At 47.5% G+C, this 14,576-nt stretch overlaps 1 protein-coding gene across 1 annotated transcript in view; it reads right to left on the reverse strand.

Moving 5' to 3' along the window:
• Positions 1 to 379: 379 nt before the first annotated feature.
• ANKRD55 (ankyrin repeat domain 55) overlaps positions 380 to 14,576 on the reverse strand; it is a 52,393-nt gene continuing 38,196 nt past the window's right edge. Inside the window, exons 10-11 of the mRNA XM_015414603.1 lie at positions 12,185 to 12,286; positions 380 to 1,197 (exon numbers count right to left, since the gene is read on the reverse strand). Of these exons, the coding sequence (XP_015270089.1) occupies positions 917 to 1,197; positions 12,185 to 12,286 (383 nt within the window). The 3' untranslated portion in view covers positions 380 to 916. The remainder of the gene's footprint in view (positions 1,198 to 12,184; positions 12,287 to 14,576) is intronic.

Here is a 14,576-nt window from a genome sequence, read left to right on the forward strand (position 1 = left end):
ATTCTGGAAAGAAATACATTACCTGACATGATAGATATTCGCTTTGTTTGCTTTTTAAATGAGAGACAAACAACAACAACAACAACCCGTTGCCCATACCTGTCTTATGAATTCAAACACCTAGGGAGCAATCTGCAGGAAATCAACAGTGCGATTTTATGCAGAGCTCCTCCAGTTGAAATCCTTTCATTTCAATGGGCTTATACTGGCGGAACTGTGCACAGGATTGCACTGTGAGTATGCTCAAGTCCCATGGAAGTCAATGGGCCACACAAGTTGATGTAAGCCCTACACTGAACTGGTTTAAACATATCAGCTGCTGATTAGACAGTACTGAAAAAGGTACCCAAACAGGTATAGTTTATAGTGAGGCATCGTTTTTAAAGGGCCTGTGTACTGGCCAATGAATTGGCAGTATTTGCCCACCTGAATGGCTGACAGGGTATGCAAACACTGCCTAAGTATGGGCTGAGCCTGTTGCAGGGGATGTCCAGGATAGTGAGGACCCCCATGTGACATCCAGGATAGTGAGTCTTTTTTGGCTACCATAGATATATTAGTTCTTAATGAGATATCATATGAGTATGCTGAATTATGATCTGGGCCTGGGCATTCCCAATAGGAAACAGGCTCTCTCTTCCACAAGATAAAATAGTGATGTTTTCACTTGGCTTTCTCCCCCCATTTCCACTGCACATTTGCTAGCACATTTCCAATATGTTTTTTTTTTTTTAAATGCACCCAATGGATTACTATGACAAATGCTTTTTGCCTTTGGAAATTGTCTGTTTGCTAACCCTGTAATTACATTGGACACATTGTCTGGCTTAGAAAGCAAACACTTAGAGATGCTTGTACTTAAAAAAATAAAATAAACTGATACCCCCATTTCCTGGAGCCACCCAGACCTCAAGAGCTAATTGTCCTTATTTGATGTGCAGTGAAATTGGCTGAGTGCTTCTCCTCCGAGGTTGGGTCCCTTCTGCTTTGGAATGGAAGGCAGGACTCTGCTTGTTCGGAGAGGCTCTCGGGATAGAACAGGTAGGGAGTGCAGTAAGCGATTCTGAGGAAGCCCAGGTTTCTGGGATTTTGTGGTAAGCGCTGGTGGGAGAACCGAGTTGCCAGTCCTTAAGGAGTTTAAAGACAAGGACTTTGACTCCTTGCCACCTTGAGAAACTTGGCCAAGTGGTAATGGGACTGGAAGAGAGAGAGAGAGAGAGAGGAGTTAGACCACACTGCAGTTTTTCAGAATATATTTTTACAATTGCTCACTGAAGTTAGGCCAGACAGCATGTATAGTGTAGTGCCTAAATCAGGGCTGGTTCCAGGTTTTGGAGAGAACCCCAAGGCCACCTTCCCATTTTCTGCCTACTACCAGGCCCTGTTCATACCCTCATTCCTTCCAACCATCCTCAGGTCTCCTACCTGCCTGCTTGTGAGACCTCCCACCACCCATGCTCACTCATCTACACTGCCCGCAACCCCTTCCCTGGTGGCACTGGGAAGCGTGTGCAGCTGGGAGTATGGGTGGCAGAGCAGAGTAGCATAATGTCACTCTTGGGTTTCCCCCAGAAGTGATGTAACATTGTCACCTGATGGCACACTGCAGGAATCCTACTGGTCACCAGCTGCTGGGTGGTAACCTTATTTGGGAAATTCGGGGGTGAGGAGTGCACTTCTTTCACAGGACTAGGAACCTAGGGGAAAAGTTTACTTCTGACTCTGGTAGCACCTCTGCTGCCTGGCTAGGGACTAGGGCTGTGTGTCCTTGGCATGCCCGAGGCCAGGCAACAGACCCAGCAAGGAGGGTTTGGCCCCACTACCATATGGTGTCCCAAGGAGGGCTGGCGGCAAGGAAGTGGGAGAGTGGCTCAGGCCATGGGGAGGGGTAGAGCCCCAGGGACATTCGGGTTTCAGAAGTCATCAATCCAATTTTTTTATGATGTCCAAATGTGACCTCTTGCACAGATTGTACTTTGTTTCTTCCCCAGAAACTGAGATTCCAAAGCAGGATAAAAACTGTGATTTTCAGAGGGAAAACTCCAGTGCGTCCAGACACCTGCATTCAAGCATTGCAACAAAGTCGGATGGAACGTTTCCAAAAGAAGCAAAATAAAATCTTCGGTCACATTCTGCACATGAGGTGAGGGAAGCAACGCAGTAGGCACAGCCATTAACCTGATTTTTTTGTGATACCCAAATAGAGACTATAGTTTTCTGACTTTGTTTTGAATAATAGCACTTTTATAGTGTATGATATTGGTTATAAAATTAACCTATTAAACATTTTTTTAAAAACCAGGAAATGTTTATGAACAGGTTTCTAACACACCTGCTGAAAAAGCCAGTGCTGGACAAACTACTTCAGAGTAAGTGACTCTTATGAACAGCCTATGAAGGGTGTATAACGAAGAACAGTATATCATAGCAAGTGTTTTTTGGGGAGGAGGGGGCTGAGAATAGGGTCTTCCAAACAGAAAAAGTGTCATCATCTGTGAAATCTTAGGAGGTATGATAGCGACACACACAGAAACAAGTGGGAAAGCCCCGTCCCTGAGAAAATATATTGGCTGACAGGAACTTTTTGTTTTTTTGCAAATTCCCAAGAACTTTTGATGTACCCAGGGGAAATGAGGGTGATCTAGGGTTGCCAGCCTCCAGGTGGGGCCTGGGGATCTCCCGCTTTTACAACTGATCCCCAGCCGACAGAGATCAGCTCCCCTGGAGAAAATGGCTGCTTTGAAGGGTGGACTCTATGGCATTGTATTATGCTGAAGCCCCTCCCCTCCCCAAACCACGCCCTCTCCTGGCTCCACCCCCAAAGTCTCCAGGTATTTTCCAACCCAGACTTGGCAACCCTAGGGTGATCTGGAAACTCTGAAGGTAGTGGTAGCTGAGAAAAAGTGTTTGGGAAGCAGACGGTTAGGAATAGTGATGGAAGATGGATGCATCAGGGGATGGCTGAAGAGCCGGACTAGTAAAAAGGGTTACCCTGCCCTTGTCCTGGATTCTACAGACATCACTGCTTCGTTTCAGGATGATTGGCTTCACTTTATTACACACCCTTTAATAAAATGAAAAACCACACAGAGAAAAGAAGCGTTCATTCTCCGAAATCTATTTTATGCTCTGGCAGCAACTCTTAATGAAAGGGAAACTGTACATCCAGGAGATCTCATGGCTTCAAAATCTGCCGGGGCTCATTAAACAGTATAACAGAAAGGCACATAGCCTTTTAAAACTGAACCTGATGGAGATTTTCTCAAAGCAGCATCTGCTGTGTCCAGATAAGGGGACTCGACGCCTCTATGGAAGAGTAGGTCTCTCAACGGCTAGTAGCCATGATGGTTCCGTGAAAACTCATTTGGTCAGAGAAGTTTATCTCTGAAACCAGCTGCCTGAAGTAGGGGCTTCCTGGTTGGCCACTGTGGGGGAAATAGAGGACTACAGGAATCTTTTGTTTAAAGATTCTCCAGTTTTGTTCAAAGATTCTCCAGAGCCAGTTTGGTCTAGTGGTTAAGTGCGCGGACTCTAATCTGGGAGAACCGGGTTTGATTCCCCACTCCTCCACTTGCACCTGGCTGGATGACCTGGGGCAAGCCATAGTTCTGATAAGAGTTGTTCTTGAAAAAGGGCAGTTTCTGTCAAGAGCTCTATCAGCCCCACCTACCTCACAGGGTGTCTGTTGTGGGGAAGGGAAGGGAAAGGAGTTTGTAAGCCGCTCTGAGACACCTTTGGGTAGTGAAGGGCGGGGTATAAATCCAAACTCCCTCTCCTCCTCCTCCTCCTCCTCCTCCTCCTCCTCCTCTTCTTCCTCCTCCTCCTCCTCCTCCTCCTCCTCCTCCAGCCCATTCCACAGAACTCAGAGGAACCCAATGAGAACAGAGCATATTTCCCTATCTACATAGGCCCGCCTATTCATCTGTATATTGGCCTCTAATTTGACAATGGGAGTGAGATGGAATGAGCATTGCCTGCAATTGCTTCTGTTGTTTTCCTTATGGATTTATATTGGACAGATTTTACATGCTTAAAAGGTAAGCAGTATACTAACATACCCAATAGTCCTTCTTTCTAGGGGTTGTTCTTCGTGTTTTTATTTTTGCTGACTGTTCAGCATGCATATAGATAACAAGGGGAAATAGTTTTAAGACCTTAATTATTATTCCCCTTGTTATCTATATGCATGCAGAATGACTGATAATTCTTTATTTGCTGAATGTGGCAACTCCCAGAATGAGTGTACGTGACTTCTGACTATAGTTGCATAAGCAAGTTTCCTTCTGAGTTTTGGTTTATTTTCTACTACTCCGCAAACAAAACCTCCTGCTTTAAAGTACATGACCCGTGTTCTGGCATGCAATGGACAGCAGAGTGGTCTAGAAAGCCAGGTGCCTTTGTATCTTATATTTTAAAATGATGCGTTGCTATTACTACTGAATTAGCAAAATACCCATCATTATCAAAGGCTATGTGCAGAGAGAGGCTTATGTATTAGTGAGACCCCTGGACATTGTCTCAGGTCACCCGTCTACAGAGACGGAGGACTAATTTTGTTCTCACCATAATATTGATCAGAAGTGTAGCAGATTCTGGTTCTCCCTAGAATGAATAATGTCTGTCTAGGGAAAAGTGGATTTACTCAGAGACACCGCTAGTGTGGGAGCTCTCATTCCTTCATGTCTCCAGACACAAAGAATCCACCTATCCAGCTTGCTTCTGCCAGCTAGCTCCATCCCGTTTCTTGGCCACACTCAAGTGTGACAGAACGCTGTGAACTGACTTATATAGATAAATGCATACACCATAAATTTGTCCTCCAGGAAGGTCATTTAGTTCTCCTCTAAAAAGAATGAAAGAAAAGCTGCAACTCTGAGTTTGACATGGTGTTGAGCTTTTGTTTGGATGAGTAATACAGCAAATATTGGATGAGTGGTTAAAATAGGTGGGGGGGGGACTGTGTCTTGCCGTTTCTCTGTAGTAGTGGAAGTATTTGTGTTAGTGGAGGATTTTATTGAGGTTAACTGGTGTGGTTAGTCCAGTCACCATTAGTTAGCAGAGTGCTTAAATTAGGGTTGGTAGCCTCCAGGTGGGGAACTCCCGCTTTTACAACTGATCTCCAGCTGACAGAGATCAGCTCCCCTGGAGAAAATGGCTGCTTTGAAGGATGGACTCTGTGGCATTGTACCATGCTGAGGCTCCTCCCCTTCTGAAACCCCACCCTCTCCTGGATCCACCCCCAAAGTCTCCAGGTATTTTCCAACCCAGACCTGGCAACCCTAGCTTAAATAAAGCTACAGACGCAGGAGCATCACTTTACCAGGTTACTCGGCTTACAAAGCTACACAGAGCCACATTGCAAGTTCGGAAGAGAAATACTTCTCTCTTTATTTGAGAAGTACACTTTGGATAGGTGCATGCAGGTAGAGAACAAGCCTTCTTTCAAAGTGAGAGAGAAGCAGGAAAGGGGAAGTTGATCCCTGAGATCACAATCTGCATATCAAAGAGGACAGTGGCAGAAGAGTACATACAGGAAGAAAGGTCAGTGTGCCTATCTAGCTATCTAGCCTCTCTTGCCACTCAGTCTATAGGTCTGAGACAGGGGACATCACATCTGGAACTTCCAACAGGTTTGGCATGGAAAAGTCTGTTTAAGGAACAAGCTCTTTTCCCATAACGGACCAAACACATGGTATGCATTCTGTCTCAGATGCATGTTACACATTATCAGATATGCACTGGTGTGAAGGCTTTGATTGTCTTGAATGCTGTCCATGAGTCTATAGCCAAAACCATAAAAGAGATTAAAAAGAAATCTTGTATGGATGCTGGAAAGTTTTTTTGGCTGCAGATCAGAATTACATCATTAATATGTGTAATCTTCAAAATGGATAAAACTGTGGATAGTTAAATCCAGAGACTGGAGCCATGAACAGAGAGGACAGATCTTTCTACAAATCTGAAAAAGCCCCAGGTTTGCAGATAAATGTGAAATGTAACCCCCCCCCCCCACACACAAAAACGTTAGGGTTTAAGATCCCACAGAATAATAGAAGCAGCACCTGTAACTTTAAGAAATGAATGCTCTCAGTGGCCATTGCTAGGCAAACACAATAGCACTGCCAGCCTTCAAGCTTTGTTTTCTGTCGGTAAAAAGCAGGGGGAGGGGGCAGAGCCCTTTCGAAAGCTCTTTTGGCTTTTGAGGGAGGATGCATCAGAGCCAGGCCCAGCAACAACGATGGGGCAACTCTATACCACACAACTTGCGCATCTCATCCAGGCCTAGCTGCTTGTTATTGTTTAACAGAAGCCATCCCATGAAAGCCAGCGTAGTGTAGTTTTCCGATTTTCAGACTACAGTCTGGGGAACCCAGGAGATACAGGGGGAATTAAGGTGTCCCTTGCAAGTCCTTGCAGGTACCTCACTGTGTAACTGGGCCTGGCCCAGCCTGGGAGCCAAAGCCACAAACCAAAGCCACAAAGAATTTTCCCGGGGAGAGGTTGCTAGGGGGAGGGAAGGAAGCAAAGTGGAAGAGAGGGCAGCAGATAAAGGTAGGTTGGCTTGTGGGTAGGAAACAGACGGAAGCAGGGAAAGGGGAGAGGCTATGGGTTATTTAGTGGAGGAGGGTAAAATGAGATGCCCCCTGAAAGTCCTTGACAGTCCCCCACTTGTAGTTACACTAATGGTCACATTAATAGATCTCACATTTTCTTCTGTATATTTTAGAGGTCACCTACATGTTATTTCTCTGTTTGTTTGTTTATTTATTCATTCGCAAATTTAGCTGCAAAGACTCCTTTGTCAAGGAGGGGAACACTGGGGCAGGGAGAAGAAGTAAGCAAAAAGTCCTTTGGTGATGTGAAGAAGTGGAAATGGCAGCCACAAAAGGACAACCAAGGAATTTGATGGATTGTTTAGTCAGCAGAGTGCTCAAGGCACATAGATGCAGCTAAGCCCATCTAGAGCATGTGTGCTGCAGAAACAAAATTATACATGGAGCCTCTTTATCCTTGCAAAACTAATATGAGTTCTTTACTATACAGAACTCCATTCTAGACAGGATAGGGTAGAGATGGGTTTCTCATATTGTCAGGGCCGGCCCGAGGTTGTCCTGCGCTCTAGGCGAGCACAGATGCCAACCTCCTGGCAGGGCCTGGAGACGCGCTTTCCCCGTGGCAGTGGGTCTGTGCATCCCGGCGCTCACCCTCCCAGCCGTGGCCGTGGCCTTTCTCGTCCTCTCCTGCCCGGGTGCGGAGGGGGGGCCCTTCTCCGGCCCAGGCTGGAGCCTGGCTGGAGGCTGCATGCATGTAGGGAAGCGGGAGCCCGCCCACCCTGCCCCGCCCAGGGAGAGGCGGAGCGGCTAACGGGGCAGCGTCGGTGCTGGTGAATAAGGTGGGAGGGGGAAAGAAAGGGCGGGGGGCTTCTCGGATGCACACCTGTTCACACATATGCTGTTGTGGAACGCGTGTCGTGGAAATGCGGATTCCCCCACCCCCGCCTCCTCTTCCCCGCCCAGCCCTCCGCGCCTGGCATCCCCACGCACATTGCAGACACATGTGTGCTCCACGGCGGGGCGGCCGTTTCGCACCGCACGCCTCCTTCCCGGCGCAGTCTCTGCAGGGCTGTTCTTCTGCCTGGACGGGGAGGGTTTCCCCCGCAGAAGCCAGCCTCCGGTAGTAGCCCTTGCAGGTTTCTGTCTGTCTTCCTTTATTAAAAGGAATTGCCATCCCCCCCAAAAAAAACCCGAACAGAACCCAGGCGCCCTTTCGCCCCTATGTCCTGAGATCCCACATCTCATCATCCCCCCCCGCAGCCGGGCAGGAGAGCCGCCGCCGCCTTTCTCACGGCTGGGAGGAGCTCTGCAGCCGAATGGGAAGTGAGCCCGCCGCAGCAGGAGAGGCTGGGGCTGGAGAGTCTTCGCACTGCCGCCAGTCCCGCACTCTTGGAGGCCGATTTGCTCCGTCTGGGGCCGCGCCTGGGCTCGAGGCGAGTGCTGGTGGCTGCTCTCTTGCCCGGCTGCAGGGGGGAGGGGGGCCCTTCTCCGGCCCAGCCGCCACCGCCGTCGCCTTTCTCGCGGCTGGGAGGAGTTCCGCCGGCCGGCTTCAGGAGGAGGACGTGCTGCGGCCACCAGTGCTCGCCTCCAGCTCGAGCGCTTCTCTGCACCGTAGCCGGGCAGGTCAAGTGGATCCTCCCCCAGGCTCACTTCCCATTCGGCTCTCCTGCCCGGCTGTGAAGGGTGGGGAGGGCGGCCCAGCCGCATTTCTTGTGGCTGGGAGGAGCTCTGCGGCCGAATGGGAAGCGAGCCCACAGCAGGAGGCAGCTGGGGCCGGAGAGCCTTCGCACCGCCGCCAGTCCCGCGCTCGAGGGTGGGGCCGTGCCTGGGGGAGGCGCCACTTGAGCGTGCCCTGCCTGGCTACAGCGCGGAGAAGTGCTCAGGCTGGAGGCGAGCGCTGGCGACCACCACGTGTCCTCCTCCTGCAGCCGGCCGGCGGAGCTCCTCCCAGCCGCGAGAAAGGCTGCAGCAACGGCTGGGCCGCCCCTGCCTCTCCTCCCGTGGCCAACTGCCAGCTCGGCGCTCTAGGCAAAGGCCTAGTTCGCCTAGTGGGTGAGCCGGCCCTGCATATTGTCTAACTAGGATGGTTAGAGATAACAAGAAGCATGTCCTGTTGTCATGCTGCCAAGATGGAGAAAGCTAGCATAGTGTGGAGAGAAAGTGTTAAGACCAAAAGGAAGTTTCCCTAAAAGTAGCAATCTAGACATCAAAGGGATAGCATCAGAGAGTAAAAGGAAGGATAGTCAGTGTCCTGGTCTCTCTGACTGTCTCATAAACCTCCTCTGAAGTCTGAGGCTAAGAGACATTGTAAAGTCCTTCACTTCCAACAAAACTCTCCTCTGTGGATGCTTCACTGCCACTTAGGGCTGCCAAATCTCCCCGGGGGGTGGATTTCCCCTCGCTTTGGCAGTCCGATTTCCGCCCCCGCGGAATCGGCCCCCGGGGGAAACCCCACCCTGGCGTCATGACGTCACATCCGGGTGACGTGCATGCGGCGCGCGCTCGGGATCGCCAGCTGGGAGCCCCCGCCACCAGGTATAAATCATTTGGCAACACTACTGCCACTGTGAATGCCAAGTAGAAGCAACCACATCCCTGCCAGGTTGTTTTTTAGAAATTCTCTCTCTCTCTCTCTCTCTCTCTCTCTCTCTCTCTCTCTCTCACACACACACACACACACACACACACACACACACACACGAACATAAGAGAAGCCAATGTTGGATCAGGCCAATGGCCCATCTAGTCCAACACTCTGTCACACAGTGGCCAAAAATACCAGGTGCCATCAGGAGGTCCACCAGTAGGGCCAGGACACTAGAAGCCCTCCCACTGTTGCCCCCCCCCCCAAGCACCAAGAATACAGAGCATCACTTGCCCCAGGCTGAGAGTTCCTATCTATACCTTGTGGCTAATAGCCACTGATGGACTTCTGCTCCATATGCTTATCCAATTCCCTCTTGAGGCCGTCCATGCTTCACACACACACACACACACACACACTCTCACACACGCCAAACATGCATCTAAATGCATGACTTGCCCATTTGTTTCTGGGCACAATTCAAAGCGCTGGTTCTTACCTTTAAGGCCCTAAGTGGCTTGGGGCAGGGGATTTAAAAGACCACCCCTTCACATACAGTCCAACCCACCAGCTAAGATCTTCCCCGCAAGCCCTGGTCTCTCTGCCCTGGCAGGGGTGAGGTGAATAGCAACTGCAGACTAGGCTTGTTCAGTAGTGGCACCCCACCCATGGAATCCACTGCTTGCTTGGTGCCTCTGCTATTCTCTTTCAGGTGCCAGGTCAAGCATTCCTTGTTACCTAGGCTTTTAATTAAGAGGCTGAATTTTAGTCCTGTTTTTATAGACTGCTTTTTAGTCTGAAAACTGTTTAACATTCACTTTAAGCTACTGGGTGGGTTTTTAATGCTGGGTTTTCGTTAACAACTTTTACAGGGCTTATGTTTTAATTAAGTTTTATTTTGTAGGCCACCTTGGTTAGGTTCCCTGGAGAGGCAACATAGAAATTCACTAAAGAAATAAATAATGGAAGTACAGTAAAGAAGCATGCAACACATTCACGTACTGTGCAGGCACCTAGTATAATTGAATAAGCTTGTGAAGATCTTGAAAATCCCTTTTTGTTTATGCAAAGAGGACTACATTCTCATAAACACTGAACGGTCCACTTCTCTTCTCCTGTCCTATTTTTACTTGCTTCCTCTTTGCAGTTATATGCATTCTGTTTTCAGTTTCCTTTAATTTTTACAGCTCTGAAAGGTTGTTTTAATGCTTTGCCTCAAATCAGGCAACATTCTAGCCTTTACTTCCTCAGTTGGCTATAAGCACTTGCATTTTAGAATCTTGATCTTAGTATAGCATGCATTCGGAACTGAATTTCATTTTAGGAGTCTTAATGGGGTTTACAGGTGGGGCCTGGAGATCTCCTGGAATTACAACACATCTCCAGACTCTAGAGGTCACTTCCCCTGAAGGACAAGGCTCATTTGGACTGTGGACTCAATGGCTTCACACCTCGCTGAGTTCCCTCCCCTCCCCAAAGCTCACCCTCCCCCATGCTTTACCCCCAAGAGGAGGAGGAGAAGAAGAAGAAGAAGAGATTGAATTTATACCCTGCCCTTCATTCAGAGTCTCAGAGCGGCTTACAAACTCCTCTCCCTTCCTCTCCCCACAACAGACACCCTGTGAGGCAGGTGGGGCTGAGAGAGCTCCTTCGAAACCTGCTCTTTCAAGAACAGCTCTGAGAGAACTATGGCTTGCCCAAGGTCATCCAGCTTCTGCATGTGGAGGAGTAGGGAATCAAACCCGGTTTTCCCAGATTAGAGTCCGCACACTTAACCACTATACCAAATATCACGAATTTCCTTATCTGTGGAGAGTGGGGTCTGAGGAGGGGAAAGACCTCAGTGCGATATAACACCACAGAATCTACCCTCCAAAGCAGTCACTTTCTCCTGGGGAACTGATTTCTGTACTTTGGAGATCAATTGTAATGCTGGGAGATCAGGCCCCCTATGTTCACAAGCCAGGGAGTGAGCATGGGTGCAGGGGCGAAGTCTTCTTCCCCTCAACAAACATTCACTTCATCACATGTAATGCCATGTGTAGAGGGCTGTAGTGTAGAACTGCTGCTAGACAACACTTTTACATTTATAGTCACTTGCTTAAACCATTGAAGCAATTTGCCGACAATTGGAGAAGCCTGTGAATCTGTGGTCAGCTACTAAGGAAATGATTTGACTTCTGTGAGAAAAACACCAATATGGTATAAGTAGTAGTGGCTGTATGTGGCAAGAAGTTATGGCTATACAGTATTGGCCCCAGGGGTTATAAGTAGAGAACACGCTATAGGGCTTTACTGGAGTCTGATGTGCACCTTAAAAACTCCATGCTGGAGCCACTGGATCACACTGAATATCATTTGTAAAGTCTGCTTCACACATGGCGCACATTCAACATGGAAGTCATGCAGGATCTGACTTATCTGCACAACATGACATACATGTAATATGCTGCACACACATCCTTCACCAGTTCTGGAAAATCTCTGACAAGAAGCAGCTTCTATGAGCATGTAAATTTGCCCTGTCCTGGATGGCTCAGTCTGATTCAATCTCGTCAGATCTCGGAAGCTAAGCAGGGTCAGCCCCATTTAGTACTTGGATGGGAGACCACTGAGGAATAGCAGGGTTGCTACGCAGAGGCAGGCAATGGCAAGCCATCTCTGTTTGTCTCTTGCCTTGAAAACCCTACAGGGTTGCTGTAAATTGGCTGCAACTTGACGGCACTTTCTACCACTAAGTTTTCCCACTGGTCAGAAAGGATTTGTTTGGGTGACAATTTCCTCTACCACTGGTCCCTCTTGAGGCTTTGAGTAGAACTGTGGCATGGCCTCACAGCGGAGCTTTCCTGTAGTGTACATAAAATTTCTGGTCTTACCTTGGGCAATCAGTTAGGAGATCATGCTTCTTAAACTATACAATAAGAGAGAAGTCCTTTCCCCCCTTGAGAAAGTGCTTATGAAAACAAAACATTTAAAGGAAACATTTAGAACATTACCATTGCTGGCAACTGTGCATTTTACAGATCCGCTTGAAGGCTATCCTTACCTTTCTGAACACAGTGGTTGAACAAAGGAGCCAAGGTCTTCCGCACAGGAGTAAGGTCTTTTACTTTGGGTTGTTCTAGGGTTGCCAGCTGAAAGTGTTGCCCTACAAATTACAACAGGAAACAAAGAATGCTAATTGAGTTTGTTGGGAAAAGATATTCTGCCTGATATGTTGCTCGAGGTAGTGATGGTGGGAAAGTGATTGTCCATACTAAATTTGCATGCCCTTTCCTCCTGCCTCTTTTGAATAGAAGATCAGTAGATCTGTGTATGGAATACTGTTTCCACATGTGGATTCTATAGCTACTTGACAAGGGTCTTTGTATACAGCACAAGAAACACTTATTTGCTAGCAACTGAAGAGGTTTTAATAGGCTGTGAAGAAGAATTTGTATTTGAAATGCACTGAGTTTGAGTTTCAACAGGTTCTTCCCCCAAAACAATACTTTGAAGTAACTGATCCCTAGCATCCATGGTAACTGGCCCATATCTTGTTTTTCCCACTCACTGGTGATGCCTACCATTTTTCTTCTCATGGTTGTTCCATTTTCTACAGTACAATACATTTGTTGCTTATTGTGGTGTTTATTACCATTCGTAAGGAAGATGCCCAATTAATAACAGCTAAGCAAAGAATCTGATTGAGTGACTGCTATGGGAAAGATAAGCAAGCATGTTCCATTCTGATCTTCCTCCAAACGGATTATTTTGGCACAAGATGGCAGACACATACCACCAATCTGTGTTAGACACTGATGTTGCCTGTATTTATTTGACCCCCTCCCCCCAACTCTGAAGGTTTAATTTACAGAATTTAAGTATGCATAACAGATTACAGAGCTACACTGGAATATGTATCTTTCTGCGCAGAATGAATCCATAGCTGTAGTTCAATGGTAGAGCATCTGCTTGGCATGCAGAAGGTCGCAGGTCCAATCCCTGGCATATCCAGTTAAAGGGATCAGATAGAGGGTAATGTGAAAACCTTCATCCTGAGAGCCTGGAGAGCTGCTGCCAGTCTGAGAAGACAACAGGGATCTAGATGAACCAATGGTCTAATTCAGGGTGAGGCAGCTTCATGTGTTCATGTGTGTTCATATACCCAGAGTAGCAGCTTATGCTGCAGAATATCATGCAAAGAGGTACGGAGTCCAGATAATGGCTTGGATCTAGTGACGTACAAGTGGAAACATAAATGGACTTAGTACAGTTCTGCTTGTGAAAGATCTCATGCAACCCCTAGGACTCCCTGTCCTCTGTATATGTCAAAGCGGCCAGAAATTGTTTGAGCTCTAGTGCAAGAGGAAACTTTGTGCTGGATCCAACACAATATGTAGTCTGCAGAACTCACTGTTGTGGCTTGCAGGAATTTCTGTTGCAACTTCTAAAAGTATTCATTAAAATATAAGATTATGTATGTTTCAACCTCAGCATTCATGAAGGCAAGCCAAGAGAAACTGCTTCCTCCAGTGGTAAGGCAGTGGAAGTCATGATGCTACAATCCTAACCACATTAGACATTGTGACATAAATAAATGCCATTTCTAAAAAACATAAACCACAATCTATTCCAGATGCCTTGGTAGTAGGAGCCCTCTCTAGAATGAAAGAGTAAATTATCATATCTCTACAAATAGATGAGGAGGGTAACACAGTGAAATACCCTCCGACCTTCTCCTCACCTCCAGCAGAATGTACAGAGCACCTCCAGCACCATCTCTGCAATAAATCCTGCCTATAATATTTTAGAAAATGCACATATGCATTATTTTCTCATTAATTTAAATGTCTGAATAGCAAAAGCGTATCTTGCAGCTTTGCTAAAGACCTTCAGAAACCTGGATCTATAGCAAAGTTATGGGCATGAGTTTGATCTCAGTGCCTTATTCATTAGGCTGGATGCAAGCAGTTTCTGGGATGGAGAAAAGGGGGAGGAGACCCCGTCGAATGGCTATGATGCTGTTTATGGGACCAACATGTGGGACAGGAGCTGTAGTAAAGACAAAAGTTGGGAGGGATGGAGTGAAAAAGCTGGCTGGATCCAACCTAGGGAGCTTTTGAGGGCAGCCCAAGGCATCACACAATGCTATGCAATACTGTGACATCACTTTCGTCTGTATAACCGGAAGTGATGTCATGTACCCAGGGGTCTTTTCCTAGAAAAAGAGCTGCAGGAGCTCATTAAAATATGGTATACTAATAAGCTACTAGGCTATTAGCATAATAGTCCATTAGCATATGCAACGCCCCCTGACATCAACGGAAGTGATGTCAGAAGGGGAAGCAAAGTGGGGGGAAGGCATATTCAAAAGCCTCCCCTTCCCTTCCCCAGCGGGTGGGGGAAGTGAAGAGAGAAGGGGTTTAAACTTTAAACCCCTTCTCTCTTCACTTCCC

The sequence above is a fragment of the Gekko japonicus genome, unplaced genomic scaffold (assembly GCF_001447785.1).
Source record: "Gekko japonicus isolate JY-2015 unplaced genomic scaffold, Gekko_japonicus_V1.1 scaffold739, whole genome shotgun sequence".
Taxonomy (NCBI): Eukaryota; Metazoa; Chordata; class Lepidosauria; order Squamata; family Gekkonidae; genus Gekko; species Gekko japonicus.